We start from the raw sequence: 27701 nt of genomic DNA, 5'->3' as shown, positions 1-27701 counted from the left end.
ATCCCTCTCCCCTTACTTTGTAGTGTGAGCTATTTCCATGTCATTGTGCATAGGTGGCGGGTATCGAAGGCCAGGGGAGGCTAAACCTCCCCTAACCCAGGCCACGGCCCCACCCACACTCCCCCGAGGCCCAGCCCTCGCTCCCCCTCCCCCACAAGGCTGGCCGGAGCTTAGTCCAGCCAGTGGCCTGGAGCTCAGGGCCTGGGCCAGTGGCCAGGGGTGGCTTGGGCCAGCTGGCAGCCCGAGACAACTCGCGCCAGCCAGCCAGCACAGCTGGGTCAGCTCAGGATGGCACAGCTAGGGCAGGCCAACTGGGGCTCCTCCAGCCATGGGCAGGGGGCTCGAGGCTCCTCTGGCCTTGGGGAGAGGGGGGCTTGGGGCTCCAGTGGGCAGGGCCTCGGGCAGAAGGGGCCAGGCTGGCAACTAGCCTCCCTGAAGGGGGGATTCAGTCGCTGCCCACATCATTGTGTTCTTGCATGCAGTATTGGGTCACAGTATCAGCTCTGCATCTGTCAGATGAAAGGAAGCACTCGTTGCAATCCACCCACTGATTTCTGAGCCAAAAGTCCTTCAAAGAATGTTGCACAAATCCACAAATGCTAGAGATTACATTTAGATCTCTGACTGAGATGAAAAAAGCTTGTGCAGCCCAGAGAATGCCCTACTGGCCATCCACACAGAAGCTCAAAAGTCCTCCTAAAGCCAAGTACCATTCAATTTGCATTGTCTTAGGGGTCTATTTTCCTCTGTAGATGTGTGTAACTTTCAGTAAGGTCAACGGGAGTTATGTGCAGAGGAAAACTTGCAATTGTTTCTAGATCCAACTTTTCCAGGTGGTAAAACTTACACATTTGGCAAAAGCCTCCCATTTTGGGCCAAAGCTCCCCCCCCTTTCAAATAATGACCATCACAAACACAGAGCATAAAGATTTGGAAGGCCAGCAAGATACAAGCAGCTTCAACAACTTGGTAGAGAGGTTGCCATCAGCTGCTGAAACGCTTAACCTGTTCCAAATTTCAGACACCCACTGTGTCAATCTAAGAGAAGACTATGGCCCCTCATAGGCATTTCCCTATGTTCCTTTGCAATCTCTAATGTGCACAGGGACTGCTTTACCTTATGTTCATTATTTTGTTTATTTACATTTTTGCAGGGAAGCTATTTCAATATATCCCTTGGCTAGGTGGTCAACAGTCCTTATAATTACCAAACTGTTTTGCGCATAGCTCCCCACAAAGCCAGGCCAATATAGGCAGAGTACTTTTTAAATATTCTTTTTATTATTTTTTCAAACAGTAAAAGAGAGAAGCTGGCAATGTTAAGCATGTGTTTTTCCTTAAAATTACATTAAAGTGCTAAGTGAAGTGAGAAGAACACCCTTAATGCTGCATTTGGTTATATGCTGGAAATCATGACTATAAAGTCAGTAATGATGACAGTGACCCTGGTGTTTTCTTGAGCAACGGTTTCTAAAGGGGAAGCAAACACACTATGGTGAAATCAGCATACCGCCCACTTTAAAACTAACGTGTGCATATGATGGAGGCATGTCAAGGATTCAGGCACTTGAAAATATCAGCCAGTTTCCTGTGGCATAACTGTGAGGGTCCAAATTATACTTCTGCCACTGATGAAGCTTAGCATCTAATTTTGGAGGTGTACTACTTGTGCTAAAGGACCATTTCAAAAGTAAGTCACCCCCCACAAACACAGTCCTTTTCATCTGGCCCACTCAATCCGTTATAAAGTAGTGAAGATGGGAAGCTAAGATGGACTGGTTAAATAACTGGCCCCAAATTACAGTGAGTGTCAGAGATTAGCACTCAGGAGGCCTGGCTCCCAGCCCTGTGCTTGTACTGCTGACCATGCATGCCACCCTCTGTATTGTTCGTGCAAACCAGCAGCTGTCCCGTGATATATCATAAATAACAGAGCCAGCCGTACTACAGTTTAAGTTGACTGTGCAAACAAATCAACCAGAGTTCAGCAGCACCGTTCATAGATTTTAACACCAGAAGGGATCGTTGCAATAATCCAGTCTGGCTTCCCGTATAACACAGGCCATCGTAGTTCACCCAAGAGTGAGTGAGGTGACAAATACATAGCCAGATAGCTAAGAAAACCTGCTATTGCAAAACATAAAATGGCATCCATGTTACCAGGCAACTTTACTTTTCCATTGCCTAGGCAGCTAGGCAGAGAAATCAAATCTGAAGAGCAATTTAAACAATCCGTTTAAAGGCTGATGCTCATGGACTTTAAGGTCAGAAAGGGACCACCATAATCATCTAGTCTGTCCTCCGGCACATTGGAGGCCACAGAACCTCACCCACCCCCCACTCCTGTAATAGACCCCTAACTCTGGCTGAGTTACTGAAGTCCTCAATGCATGATTTAAAGACTTCAAGTTACAGAGAATCCACCATTTACATTAGTTTAAACCTGCAAGTAACATGTACCCCAAGTTGCAGAGGAAGGCAAAAAAACCCAAAAAAACCCAGGGTCTTTGCCTAAGTTCCCTCTAAACTGCACGACCGCACAGCTGGCTGTTAAGCCCTGCACAGGGACTCAGGGCTGTGGTGGGGAGAGACGCCCCGCCCTCAGCCCAGCTCAGCCCCACCAGAGCTGCCGCTGGGGAGAGGCACCTCTCCCCCAGTCCCGAGCTGCTGTGGTGAGAGAGGGCTGAGGTGGGGAGTCCTCTCTCCCCGCCCCAGCCCCGGGACAACCTGCACCCCCAAACCCCTCATCCCTGGCCCTACCCCAGAGCCCACACCCCCTGCTCCCCAACCCTCTGCCCCAGCCCTGAGCCCCCTCCAGCATCCCAAACACCTCATCCCCAGCTCCACCCCAAAGCCCACACACCTAGCCAGAGCCCTCATCCCCCCACACCCCAACCCTCTGCCCTACCCCTGATCCCCCTCCCACACTCTGAACCCCTTGGCCCCACCCCCACCCCATGAATTTTGTTATGTGCACCAATATGAAGGTGATGTGTCTGTATTCTCTGTAGTAACTCAGAGCCTGCCCCACCTAGTGTCCCATCAGTGGCTGTTGGAAATATTTGCTGGATGACTTCTGCTTAAGAGGGCTATAAACCAAGATGAATTCATCCTTCTACTTCCTTGCAGCAATTACTTGCCATTTAAGGCCCACATAAGAAAGGAAAACTTGGCAGTCCTAGTAATCTAGTAATAGGGAAAGACAGACAGCTTTTAGGTAGCTATTGCACTAACTCAAAAGGAAATTAGTCTAGACACCTATCAAGAGTTCTGTTTTGTCATTAGACTTGAAAGAGAAGGTAGTATTTTGGACTTCTGCCCCCCATTCCCCAATAAATATATATAAAATCAAGGTGATCTTCTGCACCCTGGGTTTATGTAGGGCTCACAGTAGTTCATCAGTTTGTTTTCACACCATTCACTTTTTTTTTGGTGGTATTGTGATTCTCAGAAAATGACACTCACCAATGAATTCAGAGGTCTTTATTTGGATTTGGGCTATTCTGTGAAAAAAGAATAGCCCCCCGAGTGCTCAGGCAGCCCCACGCTTGCTTTCAAAAAGCACTCATGTAAATTCACAGGCTTACCAGCTACCCAAGAACGAATCAAAGGTTCAGGGACAATATAACAAAAATTAATTAACCACCCGTCAAAACCTCCACTGGTCACACGCTTACAGGCCCTGAACCTGCACCATTCGCGTCAATGAGAGCTTTGCCGTTGACTCCAGTGAGGGTAAGCCCACGGCACGTCAGCCAGCAACGCTCTCCTTATATCTTAGAGAGAGAAAAATGACCCTCACAGCAGGCCCTGAAGGCTAAAATACTTGGGCTGTGACAGAGCAAACGAGGCTGAACAGGCAAAACACCGGAAGGAAAGAATCTCATGGAAATCAATCTGCCCAGGGGAGGGAGGGGTGTCATGAATATAAAGGGAAGGGTAAACCCCTTTGAAATCTCTCCTGGCCGGGGGAAAGCTCCTCTCACCTGTAAAGGGTTAAGAAGCTAAAGGTAACCTCGCTGGCACCTGACCAAAATGACCAATGAGGAGACAAGATACTTTCAAAAGCTGGGAGGAGGGAGAGAAACAAAGGGTCTGTGTGTCTGTCTATATTCTGTCTTTGCCGGGGATAGACCAGGAATGGAGTCTTAGAACTTTTAGTAAGTAATCTAGCTAGGTATGTGTTAGATTATGATTTCTTTAAATGGCTGAGAAAAGAACTGTGCTGAATAGAATAACTATTTCTGTCTGTGTATCTTTTTTATAACTTAAGGTTTTGCCTAGAGGGGTTCTCTATGTTTTGAATCTAATTACCTTGTAAGGTATCTACCATCCTGATTTTACAGGGGGGATTTCTTTATTTCTATTTACTTCTATTTCTATTAAAAGTCTTCTTGTAAGAAAACTGAATGCTTTTTTTTTTTTATTGTTCTCAGATCCAAGGGTTTGGGTCTGTGGTCACCTATGCAAATTGGTGAGGCTTTTTATTCAACATTTCCCTGGAAAGGGGGGGGGGTGCAAGTGTTGGGAGGATTGTTCATTGTTCTTAAAATCCAAGGGTCTGGGTCTGTAGTCACCTAGGCAAATTGGTGAGGCTTTTTACCAAACCTTGTCCAGGAAGTGGGGTGCAAGGTTTTGGGAAGTATTTTGCGGGGAAAGACATGTCCAAACAGCTCTTCCCCAGTAACCAGTATTAGTTTGGTGGTGGTAGCGGCCAATCCAAGGACAAAGGGTGGAATATTTTGTACCTTGGGGAAGTTTTGACCTAAGCTGGTAAAGATAAGCTTAGGAGGTTTTTCATGCAGGTTCCCACATCTGTACCCTAGAGTTCAGAGTGGGGGAGGAACCTTGACAAGGGGTATCAAAAGTGGAGCCACTCGACCAGCGATTCCCCTTCCAGCCTCTCCTCCCTAAGTGGAGGGTTTCACAACTGGAGGTGGACGGCGCCTAAGTGGATGCTGCATCCGGCAACAGGAGGCTGGGAATCAGAGGTGTTAGTGGTGCTGGAGGGCTCTCATCCCTCATCGCAGCCTAAGCTGCAGATCCAGGTCTCCCCACAAAAAGGCGTCCCCAAGGTGTGCAGAAGGGGGAGATCCACGACGCCGAGGCAGCAGTCCCCCTCTTCCAGCCTCCCCCAAAAGAGCTCCCAGGAGGTCAGTAGCCCTGTTGTCCTGCATTGGGAGTGAATTAAAGACAGAGTGATAACTGTAAATCCCAGGGAGGTCCCTTGCGTTAGGCTGATTGCGTTTAGCCCTTTTTTGACGTAGATGTTTGTTTTTTCATTTCATCTGGAATTCTGCCTGATAATATTTTTTAAAAGCAACCCAATAAAAAGTTGACACAGGACGGACTTCTGTAGGTACTAGCGTGCAGCAGATCCGCCGGCTTTTGCACAGTACACTGATTGCACATTGACAGCGGATGCTTTGTTCGAGCTGGATGCAGCACTGTGATTCACTCAACCTGGAAAGGTTTAACTGGGATTAGTGTAGTAATCTTACTATGCATAACGCTGCCTTCTGGCGACATTACAGTGTATGCTGTCAATATGTAATAAGAATGCTATGCATGGTGCATTATGGAGTTTTGGGAATCAAGGGGATTTTTGTATATTAATTGCACCCACAAGAAAGACATAGGAAGCGATTGGCTTAATTAGCTCTATTATTTCTCACACAAATAGTTAAATTACATTGCTATCACTCTCTTACATGATGCTCGCTTTTCAAAGGGACACACTGCAGTCTACAGCCCAAACCCCTCACAGGGGCAACGCAATGGTACGCCAACTCCCTGGAAGAAATCGAGGCCTGTTGTGCCTCAAGGACATACGGGGCTCCTAGGGAGGTTGCTAGCTGGCTGGTGAGAGGAGCCTATGCTACACTCTTTGCAAATGTGGTGTTATCGCATCCTTTGAGTGCAAAGACTCTCATTATCAGGGTGGGGCATAGGGGGATCAGAACTTCCTTGAACCGTCTTCCTTTCTTCTGCACCTGGGAAGGGACTGGGTACAATATGGCCCTAAAGATCTATTGCTTCTTATGCCTACACAGCACAATGTGGCTCCCAATTGCCAAATGTGGGTGCCGGACATCAGCTGAATTTAGTTCACCTACGGCCAGATTCTGATTTCAATGACATTGGTGTAAATTCGGAGTAACACGATTCAACAGGAGTTTTGCTGAATGTACACCTGCATAGCTGGGAGTAGAATTTGGCCACATAAATTCCCATTATAGGCAGCTAAATGCCAAAGTAGTTTATTTCCAAACCTAAGAACTCAATGTACAATTTTTAAAAAGTAAACCCCAGGTGGATCTGATCTCCTCTACCTTATGCATTCACAGCCTGTAACAATTCACTGTGAACAGGAAGCTTAAGAAACAGACTCAAACTTTATAATGGAAACGCAAGACACAAAATAAAAAGCGAAGTGCATCTCCAAATCTCAGGATCCTCCCCAAGGAACTAAACAACCTCTACATTATCATAACATTTAAATAGAGTCTTAAAACAAAACAGGATGAAGCTGATTCTCAAACTTTTTCATAGCATGGGCCACATCTTCATAGAAAGATTATCTCAGGGACTCCTCCCCTCCCATTCTCACACACCAGTCCCCTCCATTTAAGCTCAATGGGTATAACCTCATTTCTCTCTCATAATCAAGTAACTAGCAATTGGTTACGTGGAGCAACATTAAGAAAACATTTAATCTGTTTTTAGCTTCTTTTAATGAGATTTAGCAGCTGCAAATGAAAAGGAGAGCTGGGACCATGTGAATGATCAGTCCCTGTGGACCACAAGCAGATGTCCACAGATCACTGTACTAAAAATGTACTGTCAGAAATAATCATGCACTAGCAGGGATGCGGATTGGGTCAGCGCATTGCTCCTTTCTGTTTCTAACCTGAATCATTCCATAAAAAGAAGTGAGAGAGACATCATCACAGGTTCATAAAGGGAAACGGCACCTGTTGTATTAGAAGGTAAAATGTGCAGTGCACTTCAGTTGGAGAAGCCCAAAGGACTGGAAACCAGATATTTATAGTCCTCTTCTTGGCAAACAAATCTTGCCATAATTCACAGTACCAAACCCCCTACTCCTGCAGGTTTAGACTGCACCAGCTTTGTGCATTTCAGTTTGGTTGTAATCAGTAAGAGCCAGCTCTTGAGAGGCACTGAGCCATGGACTACAATGCGATTTGCAGCTGCTCAGTAACTCTCAGGATTTGGCCCTCAAAAACTCAGGGCCAAATTTTTAAAGGAATTTAGGTGCTTAACTTCCACTGAAATAAAAATCTCCACCCACGCCCATTCTCAGTGTCTCCATTCCTGCACTTGACACAGGACCTGAGGGGAGCAAAGGTAATTCTAATGTATGTTTGCACCTCACCTAGGGGCCTTTGTAAGTCAAGAATAGCCAAACCAGTGTGTGCTGCAGCCCCACCCCACTCCCCTTCACTCACCCAACAGGTGATGTCCCTGCCCTCAGGAGACCCTCTGTGCCAAGGGCTGCAAGAGAAGATGGGAAAGAGCTTCTGCACCAGCTGGGGAACCCCCTTACACTGGGGATACTCCCTAGGGACCACTACTGCCCTCTTTATGGCCTCACCACATGGCCAGAGTAGCATCAAGATCTTAGTGCTACTGAGAATCTGGCCCTAGATTGGCATATCTGTAAGAACAGAGGGATATGTTGGAGTCCAAAGGCGAAGGCAAATGATTCTGCTTTGTGTGTTAAACACATTGTCCTTCCCCATTCCTTAGAACCTGAACCCCTCCATACTAACAAAGAGACTGGAACCATCCAGGTAGCATCCCTGGGCTGGCCTAATATTGACTGGGTTCCTGAGCTAATTTTGATCACGTTTCATTCAAAGTTGTTCCCGGGCTTAGTTGCAGATCATGCTCCAACACAAACTGCCATTTCAAAGCCCCAGCGAGTTTGAAATGTAAGTGTGGGGTATTGGCGTAGATCCCCATGCCTCACTGAGAAAAGAGACCCCCATGTTAGAAATTCCTCCAAAATTGTGCAACAACATTCTGACGTACCCACCCCACAAATGCTCTGCTGGATATCTACATATTTCATGTTATTAACTGAGTCCTGGGAGTGACCTTCGGAGGCTAGGTTTGGAGAAACATGCTAAAGTTGGCAGGTTTATTCAACTGTATTATTAGATGAACCTCTTTTTGTCATCAGGTGTGAAATCTCCTAAGAACAGGCTCTCTCATGTGAATTCCTGTGCATCAGCTGGATGGGAAATTCCTAATTTATCTTGCCCTATTCTGTTATTTACATTTCCAGTACCAGCTCCAGCTAGGTAATGCAAAAGCTCACCAAAACCAAAACAAAATAAAGTAACCAAACTGTTTTGAATCTCAGAGGTTTGGGTCTGGTTTGATTCAAGTTTGGGATGAAGATTCAAGTCAATCTTTATTTTATCCTAACTGGCTCAAGCATTCCAGCTAATGAGAAGAGACAGAGACAGTCCTGAGACACAAGGTCTAGATCTGGATCAGAACTTTCCCAGAGTTCAGTCCGATTAGAAGAAGGTAACCATCACCCTCTGTTATAAAAGTTATTAAAAATATATGGCGTAAACTTAAAAACAGACCTACGTGCTATTCTCCCTGTCTTCAAAGGGTGCCTAAATGTTTGGGGACATTTTTATTCTATGGAATAAACAGAAGCCACAGAATGAATATTCACCAAAACCAACCTCCCTGATTTGTTTTTATTGCAATTCACAGATAAACCCATCTTGGGCATTAGGGTCCGCTCCTGTGTACAAGGGGACAAACAAGCATTAAAATCACCACGTAAAATGTTAAAAGTGAGATTCAAAAATGCAAGGGTTCTCAGCAGCGGTCGGATCAATAAAACATGTGTAAAGTTAGTCAGCGTAATAGCTAAAGGCAAAAGGAGAAGTAGGACCATCTTACACACTCCCTTCCCTGCAAAGCCAATATGACCAGAGCCAGCCCAGGCACTAATCATGGGCCTGATCCTGAGAGGGGCTGAGCACTCCACAGTCAGGACACAGGCCAAATGTTTTGAACTTGAGGATTTGAAGTTAGGCATTTGACTAAAAGAGGTGTGATGTTTCTGAAGTGCTGAGCTCCCACAGCTCCCACCTCTCTTAGGTACTTACAGGGCCACCATTCCCATAGAACCTCACAATCTGAAATGTATTTATCCTCACAAACACCCCTGTGAAGTAGGGAAGGGCTGTTATCCCCTTTTTACAGATGGGGAACTGAGACACACAGACAAGACGTGAGTTGCCCAAGGCCACATAGGAAATCTGTGGCAGAGTGGGGAACTGAACCCCATTGAGTATCCTAACCACTGGCCCATCCTTCCTCTCTTCCTCCTCAAACTCATGGATTTGGGTGCCTACCGTACCAAGTGTATTGACCATATGTGACAGCTTGGAGTTTCCCAGGTTCTGAGCTGAGTAGGAAACTCATGGGCCGGCCAGACCAGTTACAGGACCACAGAGGTTGTGAACTGACTGCTTTGCCTTTCCCCTCCCCCCTGGAACTGGCAGTTCTGCTCGTGCTGCAAGCCCACACAAATCAGAAGATCCACCAAGCAGCCAGAAGTTTGCCGGCTCTGCCATTCCTGTTGTCATTTAGGCAGTGGTACTATCTGTAAGCAAGCACCAAGCTAACTTTTTCAACTCTAGATTACTTTCCCGGTCTCAGTGCAGTTACTAAGGAGGCACAAAGCCCAGGGCTTGGATACCACAGGGATGGTCTCAGAACCTGAATAGACTAGAATGCTGTGCACAATTGCCACGACAGCAGATGTCAAGCAATTGCCATGCAAGTCCTTCCGAAAGCAATCGCAGAGGGCTTTCCAACGAAGAGAGGAAAATAAAACGGCCGAGAGGAACAGAGGGAGACATTCATTGTATCGATTGTGTAAACTGTCACTGGAATGGCAATAAGCATTTTCGATGCCATCCCAGGGAGTAATCCAGCCTGATGATTAGTACATGGGAGATAAGTGGAAAATCAGATGTCTGGTGAGGGTGGTTCAAGCCTTCTCCTGACATTGATAATGTGCAGATACATAGATCACTGTCGGGGCAGCATGCCACTGCGAGCCGGTGTCTTTCTATTGCCTCATCAATCCATCATCCTCTTAGTTGCTGACACCTTGGCAGGCACTCACCGCCAGCTCTGCATTTGAATTGCAAGGAGCAAGCTCCACCAGGGAATACAGATTTTAGAATCTAAGATTCAAATTTGTTTAAGTATTGTGAACAGCAATTCCCTTGCAAGGCATCTTCATTGCCCTTTAGCCAAGGGGGAACAGTTGGGTCTTTGTTAGAAGTACAAATTGCTTCTTAATGCAAAGGATAAAGCAGAGCCCCGGCACCTCCTTAGAATTCCTCTTGGCACCTGGTAATGCTGCTGAATGTCAATTTTAATTTTTGAAATTTAAACAGAGGGCTTTGTGTCTAAGCTCCATCACATCAGAGGGAAGGGAGGAATAGTCAAAAAGGATTAAGGATCCAGTGGGGATTGAGGATCCATAGCAACTATACTTCATTTGGGTCTCAGACATTGGTTTAAATCATATTCTAGATGATACAATCGACAAGGCATTAGAGATTGGTAAGAGTATATAACACATGTACCTGGTTATGTACTCTTCCTCCCTCCTCAGCAGGAGGGGTATTTTGAGGTGCAATGAGGGGAGGAACACTCTGTCTTACACCAGGGCTGCATTTCCCCCTTCTCCACCAGTCAGTAAAGAGGCAATATACACTGCGGACCAAACAGGGGACAGAATAGCCTTTAAGAGCCTGATAATCTTTGTGCAACCTCAAACTGTTGCTGGAGCAAATTCACACTAGCGGTGATTCCATTAGCTTCAGTGGAGTTAGAGCTGGGATGAACTTGATCACAATGGGAGCCTCAGAGACTGATTCTTTTCTCGCTTTAGTATAAACTGGGAGTAAGTCAATGGAAGTCCAGGGAACTCTGCTGTATAAAATCATCATAAAGTAAGGGGAGAATCAGGCCCTGACACAATGGAATGTGAGTCAATAAAAGAAAGAGAGAGGGCCAGAAACTCAGCTGCTGCAAAACAACCTACTTCCCTTGGCTTCAAGAGAACAACCCCAATTTACACCAGTTGAGCATCTGTCATGAGTCACACCCACAAGAAAGGCCAGGATTGTATGTGAGATTCTATCCATGTGTTTAGTTTTCAATGGAGAATGTACAGTCACTCAGATGTAACAGGGAGAGAAGGAGAAGCAAAAAAGAGCACACAATAGATTTTTACATGGATTATGGGCCTGATCTAAAGCCCACGGAAGTCAGTGGAAAGATTGCCATTGACTTCAGCAGGGCTTGGATCCTCCTTATTTCAATGTATGCCTGAAATGTTGTGTGTACGTACAATGGTGGTTCTCTCAAGCAGAGGTACATGTATCCCTGGGGGTACATCAACGCATCGAGATATTTGCCTAGTTCTACTACAGGCTACATACAAAGCACTAGTGAAGTCAGTACAAACTAAGATTTCATACAGACAATTACTTATTTATACTGTTCTGCACACTATATCAGCTGTTCTCAAACTGTGGGTAAGTTCATTTTAATGGGGTAGCCAGGGCCAGTGTTAGGTTTGCTAGGGCCCAGGGCAGAAAGCTGAAGCTGAGTTTTTAAGTGCGGTGAAACTTGGGGCACACAAGACAAATCAAACTGTTCAAAGGGCTACAGTAGTCTGGAAAGGTTGAGAGCCACTGCTTTTCAAGATGTGCTAACTAATTATGCTAAACAATCTGTTCCACTTGCATTTTGTCGTGACGCTGGGAGTTCCTTTTCCCAGACCTGAGCTCGTCTCTCTCGCCAACAGAAGTTGGTCCAATAAAAGATATTACCTTACCCATCATGTATCTCTTTATAATATAAACACAATTCTTCCTTTAATGCTTTATTACTTGGGTCAATCATACTATAAATAGACAATTTCATGCAATCATTGATATAGAGTCTGATCCAAAGCATACTGAAGTCAATGGGAGCTTTTCCACTTACTTTAACGGGCTTTGGATTAGGCCCATAAACCATGTAAAATCTATTATGAATGGATTCCATTCCCTTAAGAATCATAGAATATCAGGGTTGGAAGGGACCTCAGGAGGTCATCTAGTCCAACCCCCTGCTCAAAGCAGGACCAATCCCCAATTTTTGCCTCAGATCCCTAAATGGCCCCCTCAAGGATTGGAAAAGGAGGCACACTGTATATGTCAGCAGTGAATGTTGTCGTAGAGCTCCTATTGTGAAATGTAGAATCATAGAAGATCAGGGTGGGAAGGGACCTCAGGAGGTCATCTAGTCCAACCCCCTACTCAAAGCAGGACCAATCCCCAATTTTTGCCCCAGATCCCTAAATAGCCCCCTCAAGGATTGAACTTACAACCCTGGGTTTAGCAGGCCAATGCTCAAACCACTGAGCTATCCGAAGATATAAAATTTGGATGACGATGTGTACTTTCTCCTTTTAAAACTACGCAAAAGATCAGCTCCCCCCCCCCTCACACCCCCTCTATTAACACTAACTCAGACTGGAGTAGGGGCTCTCTTACTAATTTTCAATTCTGCTGCAGACGTGAAAGGTTAAAATGCTCACAACTGCCCCCACCACCTATCGCCCTTTGCAGCTTTGGAACAGACACACAGCGAGAAACCATTGTCTAAAAACATAATTTAATATGATTTTTTTGGTGGTGGTGGTTAGATTGTTTGCCAGACAGGAACAGAGACTTGACGTTCACTATATCATCATTCACGCGAGTATTGCATTGCATGGAAAAGGAAAGAAGAAAGTTACACTTGACCCCATACAAACAAACAAACGGCGTAGGAAGAACCAATGCATGTTATAATTCAGTCCCACTCTTCAGATCAATCAATCAATCAAGATGATGATAATAAAGCAAAATGTGCCAAGACTGAGCAGTTCTAACGTAGTGTGAGTGACAGGTTTACCCTGGAATCTTTTATACACTCATGGAACCCAGGTGCTGGTCAGTTTCAAGCAGCTGATCTCATTGTGTAACAAACACAAGGACAGAGATACACCAAGGGCTGGGGTGGGGGCTCGCTTGTTTTGTGTCCACCGATCAGATGTACAAATGGAGAAGGACGCGAAACTGACCCGTAGAGACAGTGGCGGGGGAGGTGGGTACAATGCAACCGGCCCCCCCTTTTAATCGGGGTATAAAAGAAAGCCAGAGAAAGTGCTGTACTTATTGTTGTTGCCGCCGTGTGCTTTGCCGCCGTCCAGCTTGACGTACACCTCGTCCCCCGACTCCAGGTGCAGCACCGCGCTGTTGCTGGCATAGTCGTAGTTCTGATCGGCGTCCTGCGCAATGGCACTGGCCCGCACCTGCGAACCAGCCAACGGGGGGGGGGAGGCTCAGGCGCTGCCCCCGCTCGCCCCCCACATCGCCCCCCTGCCCCCAAATCCTCCACACCTGCCTCTCTCCTTCCCCCTCTCGCTCGCACTCTTTCAAGCCCAGCTAACCCCTTCCCCTCTTTGCCCCTTTCCCTCTCTAGCCACCAACAGCCTTCTTACCTCTTTGTACCTATTTCCCCTCTAACCTACCTCCTTCCCCCACTTCGCCTCTTTAACCCACCGTCAGCCTTCGTCACCTTTTTTCCTCCTCCCCCTCTTTAACCCTCCCACCAGCCTCTCCTCATTTAAAACCCCATCTTCTCCTTTCCCTCCTTCACCCCCTTTAGCCCCCAACTACTCTGTCCCTCTTCATCTTCCCTTTCCTCCGGGGCCCTTCTCCTTGACACATATTTATTTCCTCCTCCTCTTCCACTTCCCAGACCACTTCCTCCTCCCCCCCCCCCCCCCCACACATACACTTTCACTCACTTCTGCACATTCAGCCCCCTCCCCACGGCAGGCACACCGAGAGCTCGCCTTGGCACAGCCTGCCTGCCAGACAGGCCATTCACTAGACAGAGTGCAGCTGGGAAAAGTTTCCTGCACGTCTCAGTCTCATTCCCCCTTGTTCCAGGTAGCGGAGTTTCTAAAGTGTACGGTAACTGTCCCCCGTAAGGTAACTTGTCACCTGGAGGATCCTGGAGAGTGGGGAGGGGCGGCCTTGCCCAGGCTGACACAGAGGAAAGTCAGGGCAGGAAAGAAAAGTCTGTTCTCAGAAGTGGAAAAATCACTACATTTAAGGAAGGGAGGGGGTAATGAAAAGGTCCGGTCCCCTGTACCCCAGATCCCAGGAGCCAATGTGGAAGGCTCTCTGAAACTGTCCTGGAGCCAGTGGGGTTCCAGGAAAAGAGGGAGGGACCCAGGGCAGGGAAAAGAGTCACACACACAAGAGGGAAGGATCCAGGAGAGAGGGAGTCCGAGAGCCAGGAGAGGCCACGAGATAGTGATGGGGCAATCTGTCAACATGCACTGAGCAGAGGTTCCCAAGCACACAGGCGGGGACAGAAATGCCGGGGCACAGGGAGCCAGGGACAGGATGGCAGTCTCACAGGTTTCTGCCCATATGGTGATGCCATCCCCTTAGGAGGATGTCGTGAGCACAGGGCACAGGATCGGGGCAGGGTATCCTGCACTGGGAGGGTGGGAGTAGGGTCCTGGGCACAGGGAGGCTGGCTGCCCTTGACAAAGTGGCACAGGAAAGGGGTATCCAACTCTCAGCACTTATAAAGATCACACTCAGGAGGGCATCGCGGGCACAATGGGGAGACAAGTAGCCCGGGAGTAAGGTGCCAGGGCACAAGAATGTTCCTAAGTGCTATAGGTACCCAGGTGGGGGGTGAGGATCCCAGGCCCAGTGGGTCAGGGTGCTGGTGTCCAGGGCTCAGGGTGAGGAGGGTCCCAGGAACGGGGGGATGAGGGTGCTGGTGTTCCAGCCACAGGAGGGTGAGGGACCCTGGCACAGACTGAGGTTCCCAGACACAGCATATGACTGGGCCAGTGTCCCAGGCATGAGGTGAGAGTCCAGGGCTCAAGTGCTGAGAGTCCCAGGCACAGACGGGTCAGAGTCCTGGGAATAGGGGGTGTGGAGATGCCATTGTCACAGGCATGGGGTGAGGGCCACGGGAACAGGGGTGAGGTTAGAGTCCCAGCACAGGGAGTGAAGGGCCTGGGCACGGGGGAGGAGGGTCCCAGCACAGGGGGAAGGGGAGGATCCTGGGCATACAAGGGTGCTGGTATCCCAGGCACATGGGGTGAGGAGCATGGAGGAGGTGAGGAGCATGCGGGGAGGGTCCCAGCCCAACCCAAGGCAGAGGATCCCAGGCACAGGGCTGAGAGTCCTGGGTATGGATGGGTAGGGGACGGCGTGGGGAAAGGTGAGGGTACCAGGAGCATGGGGTTGCGGTGTCCTGGGCTCAGAGGGTGAGGGGCACAAGGGAGTGAGGGTCCAGAGCATGAGGTGGGGGGAATAAGGGTCCCAGCTCAGGGCTGAGGGTCCTGGTAAATGCTGGGGGTCCCAGCCCATGGCGGTGGTGGGGGGAGGTGGTTCCAGTAAAGGCGGAGGGGGGAGGGATGAGGGTCCCAGAGTGGCGTGGGGGGAAGGGTCACGGGCACATGGGGTACGGGTGTCCTGGGCCTAGAGGACAAGGGGCACTGGAGTGAGGACATAGGTGCTGGCACTAGGGTGCTGCCGCACTCCCTGGCTTAAGGTAGTTTCCCTCAGATACAGGGTTTTTCCAGTTTGAATCAGGAGGGTCCCTGTAAAGACAGAAGGTCCCAGGCAGGGGACAGGGCTGAAGGTCCCAGCTCGGGGTGATGGAAGGGTGGGTCCCGATCCAGGGCAGTGGAAGGAGGGATCCCGAGGGTCCCAGGCCGTGGAAGGGGCGTCCTGGCCCGGGACAGTGCAAGGGGGGCCCCGCCGGGTCGCGAGGGCCCCAGGGCAGTGGAAGGGGGGTCCCGGTTGGGGAGCGGTAGAAGGGGGGATCCCGGCCCGGGGCGGTGGAAGGAGGGATCTCGAGGGGCCCGGGGCAGTGGAAGGGGGGTCCCGGCTCGGGGTGGTGGAAGGGGGGATCCCGAGAGGCCCGGGGCGGTGGAAGGGGGGGTCCCGGCCCGGGGAGGTAGAAGGAGGGATCCCGAGGGGCCCGGAGCAGTGGAAGGGGGTCCCCAGGGGCCCGGGGCGGTGGAAGGGGGGTCCTGGCTCTGGGCGCTGGAAGGAGGGATCCTGAGGGGCCCGAGGCAGTGGAAGGGGGTCCCGGCTCGGGGTGCTGGAAGGGGGGTGCCCAGGGGCCCGGGGCGGTGAAAGGGGAGTCCCGGCTCTGGGCGCTGGAAGGAGGGATCCCGAGGGGCCCGAGGCAGTGGAAGGGGGTCCCGGCTCGGGGTGCTGGAAGGGGGGTCCCGGCTCTGGGTGCTGGAAGGAGGGATCCCGAGGGCCCCGGGGCAGTGGAAGAGGGGTCCCCAGGGGCCCGGGTGATGGAAGGGGGGGTCCCGGCCCGTGCTGGGGGGGATCCGGGCCAGCCCCCAGGACCCACCTGGCCGTTCTTGCAGAGATCCGCCCACATGCTGGTGCCGTCCCCGCCGCGCATGAGGATGTGGTAGGTGAAGAAGTAGATGCCCCGCACCTGGCAGCTGAACTTGCCCGTGGCCGGCTCGTAGTGGTTGCCCAGGTTGGTCACCACGTCGTCGAACTTGAGCACCTCGTAGCCCTCGTGGGGGCTCTTCAGCCCCACGTAGAAGGCGATCCGGGGGCCGCTGAAGGCCGCGCTCAGCGCCCCGCTCACCTCCCCGGCGGCGCCCGCCCCGGGGCCGCCGCCCGCTGCAGCCCCGGGGGCGCCGGCCCCGGCCACCGCCAGCCCCGGCAGCCCCGGCTTGCCCGAGTCTCCCCGCTCTCCGGGCGGCCCTCTGGGACCGGGGGGCCCCGGCTCCCCTGGCGGGCCCCGGGGCCCCGGCTTGCCCGGCCGGCCGGGCTCCCCCTTGGGTCCCGGGAGAAAGGGCGGCGGGGGGTTGGCGCTCAGGTCCTGCAGCGCCTCCACGGCGGCCGCGCTGCTGGGGCCGCCGGCCCGGGCGCTGGCGCTGCTATAGGGGTCGCAGATCATGCGGCAGGTGCCCATCATCTCGTAGTGCGCCGCGCTCTCGGGGGCCGCCTGCAGCAGCAGCGGGACGGCGATGAGCAGCGCGAGTCCCATGGCGAGGGCCAGCCCGGCCGCGGCCAGCAGCCGCTTCCTCCGGTGCCAGAGCCGGGCAGCGAGCGCGACCAGCTCCTCCTTGCTGGGCGAGGTAATGGTGACTCAGTGGCGAAGCCTCCCTGCGGGGAGGGCAGAGAAGCGGATCAGCCCCCGGCCTGGGGCAAAGCGGCTGCGCCCCCCGCCCCTCCTACCCCGCCGCCCGCCCCCGGCTCCCCTCTAGCGGGGCCCCACTCAGCCTCACTCGGGCTCCGCTTCCCCAGGCTGCCACCGCGACTCTTGGCATCGCCCGGCCGGAGCCTGCTGCGGGGCACCTGCCAGCCCGCCCCGGGCTCTCCCGCTGGACGGGGCCACCCAGCCTTGCACCGGGCAGGCGCGGGGGGGGGTCACTAGCTCCCATCCCCCTCCCTCCTATGCCCCCGACAGCAGCCTCCCTCCCCGGGGATCCCCCCTCCCAGCGGGCAGTGCCAGGCGCCAGCTGTAACTCACGAGCGAGCGGAGCGGCGGAGCAGCTCCCAGGGCACAGGCGAACAGGTCGGGTAACTTTCCCCCAAGTGCTCAGCTCAGCCCGGCCGGGAACAAGGGCCCCCGGGCCCGCTCAGCGGGCAGCCACCATCGCCACGAGCCCACCCCACGCTGGTCTGCACCAGGAGGTTTTATCCGCTCCGTCGCGGTCCCCAGGAAGGGACGGGGAGAGGCTTTTCAAGCCGGCGACTCCATCCTCCCTGCAGAATGAGCAGCGGGCGACGATCCACAGCGGGGATGGGAAGCCACCTTACACAAGAAGCCTGCCCGCTGCGTGGTGATGCTCACACCTGCTTGCTGAGCCCATAATGTCCCGGCCAAGGTGACTTGCGCTCAGTGTTTGCTACGCTGTGATTTCTCTCCCCGCCGAGACAGAGTTGAGCTGCTGAGTTCAGAATGAAGACTGAAATCAATTAGACTCTCTAGTGGTGAAGTCGGGCTCCCCTTAGACTAAATCCTGTGTTTGCTTGGATATGAACTGGATCACTGAATAGGGCTTTTTCCGTCATTAACTTAAATTACAATCTTATATTCAATACCTTTATGCATCCCAGTGATCTCTTTCCTTGGTTCTTTCCTTTGCGGCTATTCACCAGGATTTTAGAGTTTTCTATAAATGTTTTCCCCAGATCTTTCTAATGTTTTGTTAGCCATTCTCCCCCACATCACAGCCCTAGATGCTCCTCACTACCAGAATTAAGTATCTGGAACTCAATATATTCAGCAGCTAATAAAATATGATAAGTTTGGTATGACAAAGTGTTCAAACTGCCTGCTGAATGCCGATTCAAAACTGTTGACATTCATGGGAGATAAAACACTATTTCCATTCACAAAATATCAAAGACAATGGTACTGATTATTTTCTACTTAATAGAGCTACTAGAAACTGATGGGCTATTACATTAACTATTCTCATTCCCCACAACTTCTAGGCACCTGGTTCTGTTCTCACACAGATTTTGTCTTCCAGAGTTACTTCTTTTTTTACACCATGTGAGATCAGAAACAGCCCTAATATGTATATTTGATTTTGCCCAGCAGGAAAACAAAAAAATATAAAACTCAAACACTGGCCTTGATTCTGACCTTATTTACACTGGTGTAAAACAGGTGTAACTCCAGTCAATGGATTTACAATGATGGGGGATCAGAATCAGGTGTAACATTATTTATATATTTCCTTTGAGAGATGAAGGACCAGAACTCCAGCTAGGCTCAATCAGCACTGACTTCAAGGGAGGTATGTCAATTTACATCCTCTGAGGATCTTGCCCATAATTTGAATTGATGAAATTTTCAAATATATTCCAATATTTTTTAAATTTCAACTAAACACATAATTATAACCACAGAACAAAAGATATTAAGTCATGGCTGTAACTGCATTCTACCCCATTCATTTGTCAAACTTGAAAAACAAACCACTTGGTTTTATAAAGAGTTGCTATAAAAAAGACAATATTAATGGATCCACCAAGACAATGCTCCTGTCCAGAAGATGAGACTAAAGACCTGTTCACATTAAAGGAAATTCACTATAGTAATTACACTGGAGTGAACAGCTGTTGGATGCACTGTACAGGTCAGTGCAGTGGCTCTCGACCTTTCCAGACTTCTGTATCCCTTTCAGGAGTCTGATTTCTCTTGCGTACCAAGTCTCACCTCTTTTAAAAACTACTTGCTTACAAAATCAGATATAAAAATACAAAACTGTCACAGCACACTATTGCTGAAAAATTGCTTACTTTCTCATTTTTACCATATAATTATAAAATAAATCAGTTGGAATATAACTATTGTACTTACATTTCCGAGTATAGTATATTGCACAGTATAAACAAGTCATTGTAGGAAGTTTTAGTTTGTACTGACTTTGCTAGTGCTTTTTATGTGGCCTGTGTTAAAACTAAGCAAATACCTAGATGTGATGATGTGCCCCCTGGAAGACCTCTGTGTATCCCCAGGGCTATGCATGCATCTGGTTGAGAACCACTGGATCAATGCAAAGTGGAGTTCACTGAGCTTAATTCAGCAACAATGCATTTACATTAAGGGTTTGCCCCAGTGTAATTATACTGATGTAGCTACCCCCATATCAATTTCCTTAAGGGTCTAAAAGGTGACAGAAGTGCCCAGTGAAGAAACAAATGACACAGAGACGATTTTATGGTAAATATGGTAGTAATTTCCCAAATTACGATTTCAATGCAGAAAGGCATTAGGGAAGATGCCTAAATTGACTCAATGCCTATCACCTGGGTCATCCCCCTTTCTACAAATTGCCATTATTTCCTTTTGCTTTTCTGACTGAATGACAGTGTTGTCCAGAGAGCTCTTGCATCATTAAAAGTCTATGGGGCTCTTGCCTCTGGGCAATAAGTTATGATGCTATCCACGTATCTAATGTGAGTCTGTTGGGCACCCATCCCGCAGCTGGAAGAGAAAGTAAGGGGGTTGTTTTATTGTTACATAGATTTCCTAAGGGCTAGATTTCAGCCTGTCCCAATTTCTTGGTGCTGAAAAAAATCAATTTACTTTGGTTTCAGCACTGTTAAGGGCAGACTCTTTTGTTCTGAAAGAATAGTAAAACTTGTAGGTCAAAGGAAGCGAGTCATTTAGGGCTTAAAGTCAATAGTCCTTAGGCATCATGTGCAAATGATGGCATGTACACTTATTACAGTTGCCCCCAAAAGAACTCAGAGTCCTTCTAGGAGCTTTTATTGCAATTTAAAGAGAGGGGGAATTAAGACCTTTCAAACTGGAATGCATATGCTTATGGCCCAGATTCTTATCCCCATTACACCAGTAGGAATCGTGAATAAACCTAGTGTCTTCACTGGAGTTACTCTGGATTTATAGTGCTATATCTGAGATCAGTATCGGGGCCCTTGCCCTCAGAGTATCCCCTTATCTCTCCACATCTCAGTACGTAAAGCTGCCAGGGATATAGGTTTAACAGAAAACCTGTAAAAAAAATTGTACAGATAATTAAAGAGGGACACAAAATTACAGGAACCAGGTCCATTATCTAGGAATGTCCAGAAAAACATTTTAGGAAAGGAGATCACCAAGTTCATCTAGGTTCCTTTCCCCTCCTTTGAGTTAATAGTTGTATCCCACAATATTATTTTAGTTCCACATACTCATCTGAAGCCTGGTAAAATCTATTTCCAATAATTGTTCCCATTGCTGTCCCAGTAGTTTTATCCAAATATTAAGTAACTAAATACATTCTGCTTAAATTGCTTTGCTGATCAGCCCTTCCTAAGCTTCAGTTAATTTCTCTTTTGTTTTGGTATTTGTCACTAGCTCAGATCCCCTTGTATATATGAATCCCCTGTATTCCCTTCAGCGTTGTGTATACCTCACTAAAATGGCCCTTTAATCTCCTGTTTTCCAAACACTGCCGCTACACAGTAACTTTTCGAATCCTTCTTGAATAATTAAGTTCCTGTATCATTTGGGCTGTCCTCTCTATTTGCATCCTATCATTTTTATAATAAGGTGACTGGGACTGTGAACAATATTCCAAATGTGGCCTCACTTAGTCCCTTATACAATGCTAGGATAATTTTCTATGACAAGGGATCAATTATTTCCACAAGTCAACAAGGACAGAACAAGTAGGAACAGGCTTACAGCTGTAGCAGGGAAAAAGCTAGGTGAACTCTTAGCAAAATGTTTATAAAGGACAGTTAAGCAATCAAAGAAGCAGACAAGACGGGTGGCAGACATGCCAATAGTTAGATTAGACACGCTTCTGCCAGGGATTTTTAATTAATAGTTTCATTCTTCTTCTATGATGCATGGAGATGGGCTAAATTACCCACCAGAAGTTCCTTCCAAACCAAATTGTTCTAAGATCAGCATAGTATCAGTTTAAGGTCTGATATATTTAACCCAGGGGGGTTAAATCCTGCACTTTATGGGATGTGGCCTGGATGATTTAATACATCTTTTGCATGTAACTACCACTGTGATCCTGTCAGATTCTGCCATGGGTAAATTAAGTAGTAGCTTATTCTGGGAGTAGCCCCATTGCAGCCAATGAGACCAATCATGGAGTAAGATACTACTTATTGTCAATAAAGGTGGCAGACTCTGGCCTGATACATTTACATATGCCAGTGATTTGTTTGCTTTTCTTTCCTTTACTGCAATAGAGAAACGTTTTGGACAATATTTACCCACTAATCTTCCTAGCGCTTCATTTGCCCCTCACCCCCATTCCAGCCCTAGATCCTTCTCACTACTAGAATTAACTATCTGGAACTCAATATATTCAGCAGCTAGTAAAATGATACATTTAGTCCCTATCTTAAAGTGTTCAAATTTCTTGGTGAATGCTGATTCAAATCTGTTAATGTGCCATTCACCAAGTATAAAAGACAACGGCTCTGATTATTTTTGCTTAATTAAGGTACCAGAAACAGTTGGGCTATTACATTTAATTAACTCATTACTGACAAATCCTATGCATCTAGTTCTGATCTCATTCACACAGGTTTACTGACACCGCTGGCTTAATAGAGTCATTTCCAATTTACACCACTATGTAAACCCAACAGGGACATGTGGCTTTGCACAGTAGGAAAGGCACAGGTTTTCATTAAACAGTACAAACAGCCTCATGATTCACATCTTACTGTCTGCAGGGGAGACCTGGAATAATTGGGGTGGTACTGGCTTAAAGCCAGTGTGTGAGGTCAGAATCAGGCCCACTGTTTTTAAACATAATTTCTATTACAGATCTAATTTGAAATGAAAATATTTTCACATATATTCCAAACATCTGAGTTATTATAGTTACAATTGCACATATTATTGTATTTACAAACACATGTTAGCTACCACAACTATTCTCTACCACATTCATTTGCCGTATTTAAAAGACAAAAGGCCAGAGCGCCTTAAAGCGATCCCTCCCCCTGTAGGGTGTGTTTGGAGAGTTAAAGGTACAGAAGGGAGCCATGCCTGGTGCTGCATGTCTTGATGAGGGCAGTGGGCATAACATAGTCATAACCTTTAGGAGCTCCATTGACTTCAGTTGGAGAAGGCTGGACTTACAGTGAAAAGGTGTATTAGAAGACAGGTGAAATGATTTATCATCACAGAGACAGCAGCTATTCAGAAAAGCGAAACAAACTCAGCCTACAGTCTATTAAACCAATGAGAGTTTTGCCATTGCCTTTAATCAGAGCAGGCTCGGACCCTTTCATGTTACTTCATCAGTGTCTATAATGTATATCAATGTACACAAAACTCTAAAGAGAACAGATACTACAAAAATTGTTAAAGCTTGTGCCAAATGAAATAACCACAGGGCATGAAATACAGCTTAAGAGCAGTCAGGCCCTAAAGGAATGTAGATAGAATTTCTTTACATAGACACTAGTTGTTAATAATTGATCCAAAATATTTCACCTGGGAAAAAGAACAGTTCAGCTACCGACGCTGCCCCAGATCCTCAGCTGCTGCGGGTGAAACACGCTCTGAACGACTCAGCTCTCACAGGCACAGCTCGGGGTAAGCGGAGAGTGTGCAAACGTGGCTTTAAGTCACTTCTTTGGTCCTCTGAGCCTAGGGGTGTCCTGGCATTGGCTGGATCCCTGGCATAAATTTACTCTGGATGCCCACAGAGCCACAGGATTGGAAGGGATCCCTGGCCATGCCTCCTAAACTGGTAACTGGGGGGAAATGAAGGAGCTGCTATAGCGGCTCTATGCTTCCTGGGGAATTCTCATATGCAAAAGGAATCTTCAGTGCCCAGTTTCAGTGCTTTAGTGCCACTAGAGTGGTACAAAGTTGCCTTAATAGAGGGCAGGATCTGGGCCAGGATCGCTGTGGCAACCTCTGAGAGCAGGTTTGGTGCTTAAATGGTAAATTAAAGCAAGACACAGGACAAAATTCTGCAGTTGTTAAAAGGCAAGACTGAAGAATTTGGGCCACAGTTAGGGTCCTCTTTCCCAATTCAATGCTCCAACGTCTGCATTTATAAACCATTGGAGGGGAACCAGGTTAGCGCTATATTTTTCTTGTTCAATTTGCTTATTTAAACAACCACCCCTTTTCTAATGTGTCTGCTCTGCAATGCTTATATGATTGAATAACTGTTTTTCTAACTGGGGAAGGGAGAGTTTGCTACAAAAATGGTCCAAGTTAATGCAACTGCATTTATGGAAAAGATAACAGTGATTTCAAATGAATGAGTAACCATCTAAAAGTCTGAGCTCACTTTCAGTATAAGACAAAAACCCTAGCTACTAAATTACATAGCACAATAGTTGGTTTTGAGCTAAAGGAATTTTCAGGCATGGAGATAAAGTAGGCCTCACCTATAACCATCAGAATAAACTAGATATATATTTGGCCATAGTGTGGTTGGCATTGTGTATATGTGTGTGCTAGAAAACCCATGACAGAAACTGGAAATTGGCGACCTTTCTTCCAACCCCTCTGAAATGTCCTTGAGAACCCATTTCTCAGGATCATCAGAAAGCAGTCCTGGGATGTGGTTTTGGGGTCAAGACACATAACCAGTGTATTTATTCACATTCCCCCTCCCCTCCCCCCGGGTTTAATCAAACTCCTACTCACAATTCCTCGGCAGATTCTTTCTGCTATGCATAGGGATACGTTGCCGCAGGGGGATGCAGTGCATGAATGGCTGGTTTTAGCCAGAATTCAAGCATACATAATAACTCTTTCTGTAGTGTGTATCCGCTTCCATCTGGGAGTCCTCTACACCTGTGTTCATGTGCCAACCAGAATTTGTCCTCTTGAATCTCGCAAAGTTACTTTTAAAAAAAAAATCAAATCTGCAGGGGTGACAGATGGCTGTATCTGGACCTCTGATGTACTATTTTCTGTTACATTGCTGAACTTTACCTAACTTTTATGTGAATAAATGTTCTCCTTATTATCATTAACCATACAGCTCCACAGTTGTGCATGGTACTTGACAAATAAAAGACTTGGCCCTGTCCCAGAGAGATAGCGTTCTGGAAAAAAACAGTTCACCAGAGTGTGGGGTGCTGAGAAACCTGTCTATACATAACCCAAGACAGATGTTTATTGGGTGGAACAGAAGCAGCAGTACCTTTATATCAGAGCCTTGCAACCCGATGGAACCCAACGGGACCTGACTACAAGTGTCCAGTTAGGGTCAGATATGAAAAGGCCTCAACTCACTCGACTCAACTCAGACAGGCGGCAGTCATGGGGCCCTGGACGCGATGGCAGGGCTGGGATTATTTCCATGGGCTGGTGGCAGAAGTGCCACCCAGTGAGGGAGCGCTGAGCTTACACCAGCTGTTTCCCACCTTGAGACACACACAAGATGCGGCCAGATGGGATCCTACTCCAGACATTCCCTGCCCATGCCCTATCTTGTGCTCCGAGTAGGGAGTACTTCATGGTGCTGTGCAAAAGGTGCCCTCACTGCAGCACTTCAGGAAATCAAAGAAGAAGATGATTGGGGGGCTCTGCATTTGGGTACTGACCCTGGGCCGGGGCTCCCACCCACCCTCTGCCCACACCCAGGATCTGGTGGAAGGTGGCAGCGAACGGGAGGAGGAGGATGGCTGCCCCGTCCCTGCACAACAATGGAGCTGTCCTGACACCTGATTGCCCCAGCTATGCACTGGAATTCCAGGGGGCTGTGGCCCTGCTGGGGTGGCTGCGGGGTCAGGAGAGGGTGCGGGCAGGTTTGTGACTGGCAGAAGCACATAGGTCTGTTTGCAATGCCCCCTAGTGCTCCACAGGCCCCAGCTCCTGACACTCCTTGTAATCCAACAAGACCCAACTACAAGTGTCAGGGTCAGTCGGGTATGAAAACGGCCCAAAAGTTGGGCTCAGATCAGGTTCAGGGCAGCTGTGGTCTAGTTGGGTTCAGGCTGGGCTTTAAAATTAGGGACGAGCAGGCCTCTGCTCTGTAGGCAAGCTTCACCAAAAGACTGCCAGAACAGATGCCCGTATCAGTAAAAATAACTTCCAATCCCTATTAATAAAGGATGGGTAAGTGCATGGTAATATTCTCCTGGGCCACATGTTCATGTCCCTGGGCCCCGTTTCAAGGCTTTAGCCAAAGGTTGGGTCAGGTGACCATACATCACCTAACAGCGCCCCAGAGACGTGGCAGAGGAAGCCAGTAAAGACAGAGAAAGGAGACTCTGAGTCAGGGGAACGAGCCAGGAGGGGCCTCTCTGCACCAGCCAGGTAGGGAGCAGGAGCAGAAGCCTCAGCTTGGAAAGGTGTTCAGGAAAGGTCAGGCAGGAAGCCTGGTTTTGAGTGGGCTGTAAAGGATCGCGAAAGCCCATTTGGAAAGAACAGATCACCTGGGAGAAGAGGGCTGGAAGACTTGTATGGAGTTGAGCTGAACTGTTCATTTTTTTATGTTCCAGTAAACAGCCCCATCAAAGGGGAATCTTAATTACAACATATGGAATAGGTGTACTTTATAGTACTGACACAGGGGAAACTGAGGCACAGAGTCACATTAAGCCAATCCTAGCACAGGCACATTGAATATAATCAGATGGTCCAGATAACATGCACTCCCCTGTCCTCACCCGGCTATCCAGGGAATTATCTAACAAACTTATTGGATCACTGCCAATTATTTTTGAAAAATCATGGCTTGCCAGGGAGAGAAATGGATGGAAGCTTTAAACTGATAGAAAAAATGCAGGTTCCAGTGAAAAGCGGAAAAAGACACGCGTGTAGTAGCCACCTCTTGTTGCATGCATGTAATGCTAGTCAAGAGACAAACATACCTCTGTGTTCACAGATCACAGGAGAGAGAGCTCCTTCTTCAATCTGCCCTAAGGGCCTTGTTCAATAGATGACCCCTGATTTTAATCCCCTTAGCTTGCACCTCATCGCATGATGGACCTGTGATTGATTAATCCATAATTTGTTACTTATTTATTAAATTATTGTTTATTTAATAAATAATTAACACATTGTTAATCTTCCAAAAATAGATTGCCACAGATGAGAAGCTAAACAATATAAAACTATATTAAAAGCATGACAAAGACCTTCACTTAGTAACTCTGTAAACTTTCTCTCATAACCCGCCCCCTCCCTTCCCATTCCTTGTCACTGCATCTTGTTCAAAATGCAGAATATAAGCTCTTCAGGGAATGTAAACGTTTTTTTTAAATCTCTTCTGTACAGCACCTAACCCACTTTTGGAAGTGGTATAAACATAAAAATTGCAATTTAGACCCCAAAACTATAATGAGCATTTGATGGGCAGCCCTCTGCACCTGCTTTTAGCCCTATGGACTTCCGTTGTAGGAGCATGTCTATGGGGTGGTACAAGGGGGTAGAACTAAGGAAGGAAGTGAAGGAAAGGAAAGTTTAGGCTAAATAATATCAGGGAAAACTTCCTGGCAGTGAGATTTTTCAGGCTGGGGGATGGAATCTCAAGGGAAACAGTGGAAGCCCCATTGCTTTGGAGATTTAAACTATGCTGAGCAAAGCGCTAGAGAGTTTACTGCAGGGATCAGTCCCACCCTGGCATGAAGATAGACCTAACAAGTCTTTTCTATTTCTTTCTTCTAGGAGTCTTATAAGCAAGATTGATACTGACAGCAGCCAGGTGGCGTGTCTGTGACTCAGCCTTCACCTCACCGCTTACAGTGTAAAGGTAGTGAGCAGCAGAGTCAGGGGATGAAAAAGTGAAAGGAAGATGAGAGGCAGGTCAGTGTTCCCCTCCAGCAATCCCTTTCCAGATGCATAGAGCCAGTTGCAGAGCACAGGAATAAGGGGCTGGTAAAGACAACAAACATAAGGAATGGCTGGTCACTTCACTCTGTGTGCAGCAGAGTAGCAACGCTTCACCCATGCTTTAAATACTATTCTGTTGAGACCAGCATTTTGGAAGTTTGGAAGTAATTACTGATGTAAGACATGGCCCAGGTGAGCTAACCTTCAAAGGCTGCCTGTCAGAGCAGAGAATGGCCATCGCTGGAGGTAGCACTGAGTGCTGCTCATATCAT

General features: G+C 48.1%; 2 protein-coding genes across 6 annotated transcripts in view; both read right to left on the bottom strand.

Annotated features, from left to right (window-relative positions):
• The window catches only part of C11H2orf76 (chromosome 11 C2orf76 homolog), a 222661-nt gene that overhangs the window by 73487 nt on the left and 121473 nt on the right, over positions 1-27701 (bottom strand). The gene's annotated exons all lie outside the window — the stretch shown is intronic.
• Positions 12722-23302, bottom strand: C1QL2 (complement C1q like 2). Of its 5 annotated transcripts, none has more exons than XM_073305218.1 (4): positions 23119-23302; positions 17656-18076; positions 16516-17288; positions 12722-13420 (listed from the first exon to the last, which is right to left on the bottom strand). In XM_073305218.1, the coding sequence occupies exons 3-4, from the start codon at positions 17167-17169 to the stop codon at positions 13241-13243; spliced, it is 834 nt and encodes a 277-aa protein (XP_073161319.1). In that variant the 5' UTR covers positions 17170-17288; positions 17656-18076; positions 23119-23302; the 3' UTR covers positions 12722-13240. The 5 variants fall into 5 exon arrangements, with proteins under 5 accessions (XP_073161319.1, XP_073161321.1, XP_073161320.1 ...); XM_073305220.1 differs by having other exon boundaries at positions 17656-18073; XM_073305219.1 differs by lacking the exon at positions 23119-23302 and adding an exon at positions 19501-19790.

This window comes from Lepidochelys kempii, chromosome 11, assembly GCF_965140265.1.
Source record: "Lepidochelys kempii isolate rLepKem1 chromosome 11, rLepKem1.hap2, whole genome shotgun sequence".
NCBI classification, from domain to species: domain Eukaryota; kingdom Metazoa; phylum Chordata; order Testudines; family Cheloniidae; genus Lepidochelys; species Lepidochelys kempii.
This window is presented reverse-complemented; position numbering and strand designations above follow the sequence as displayed.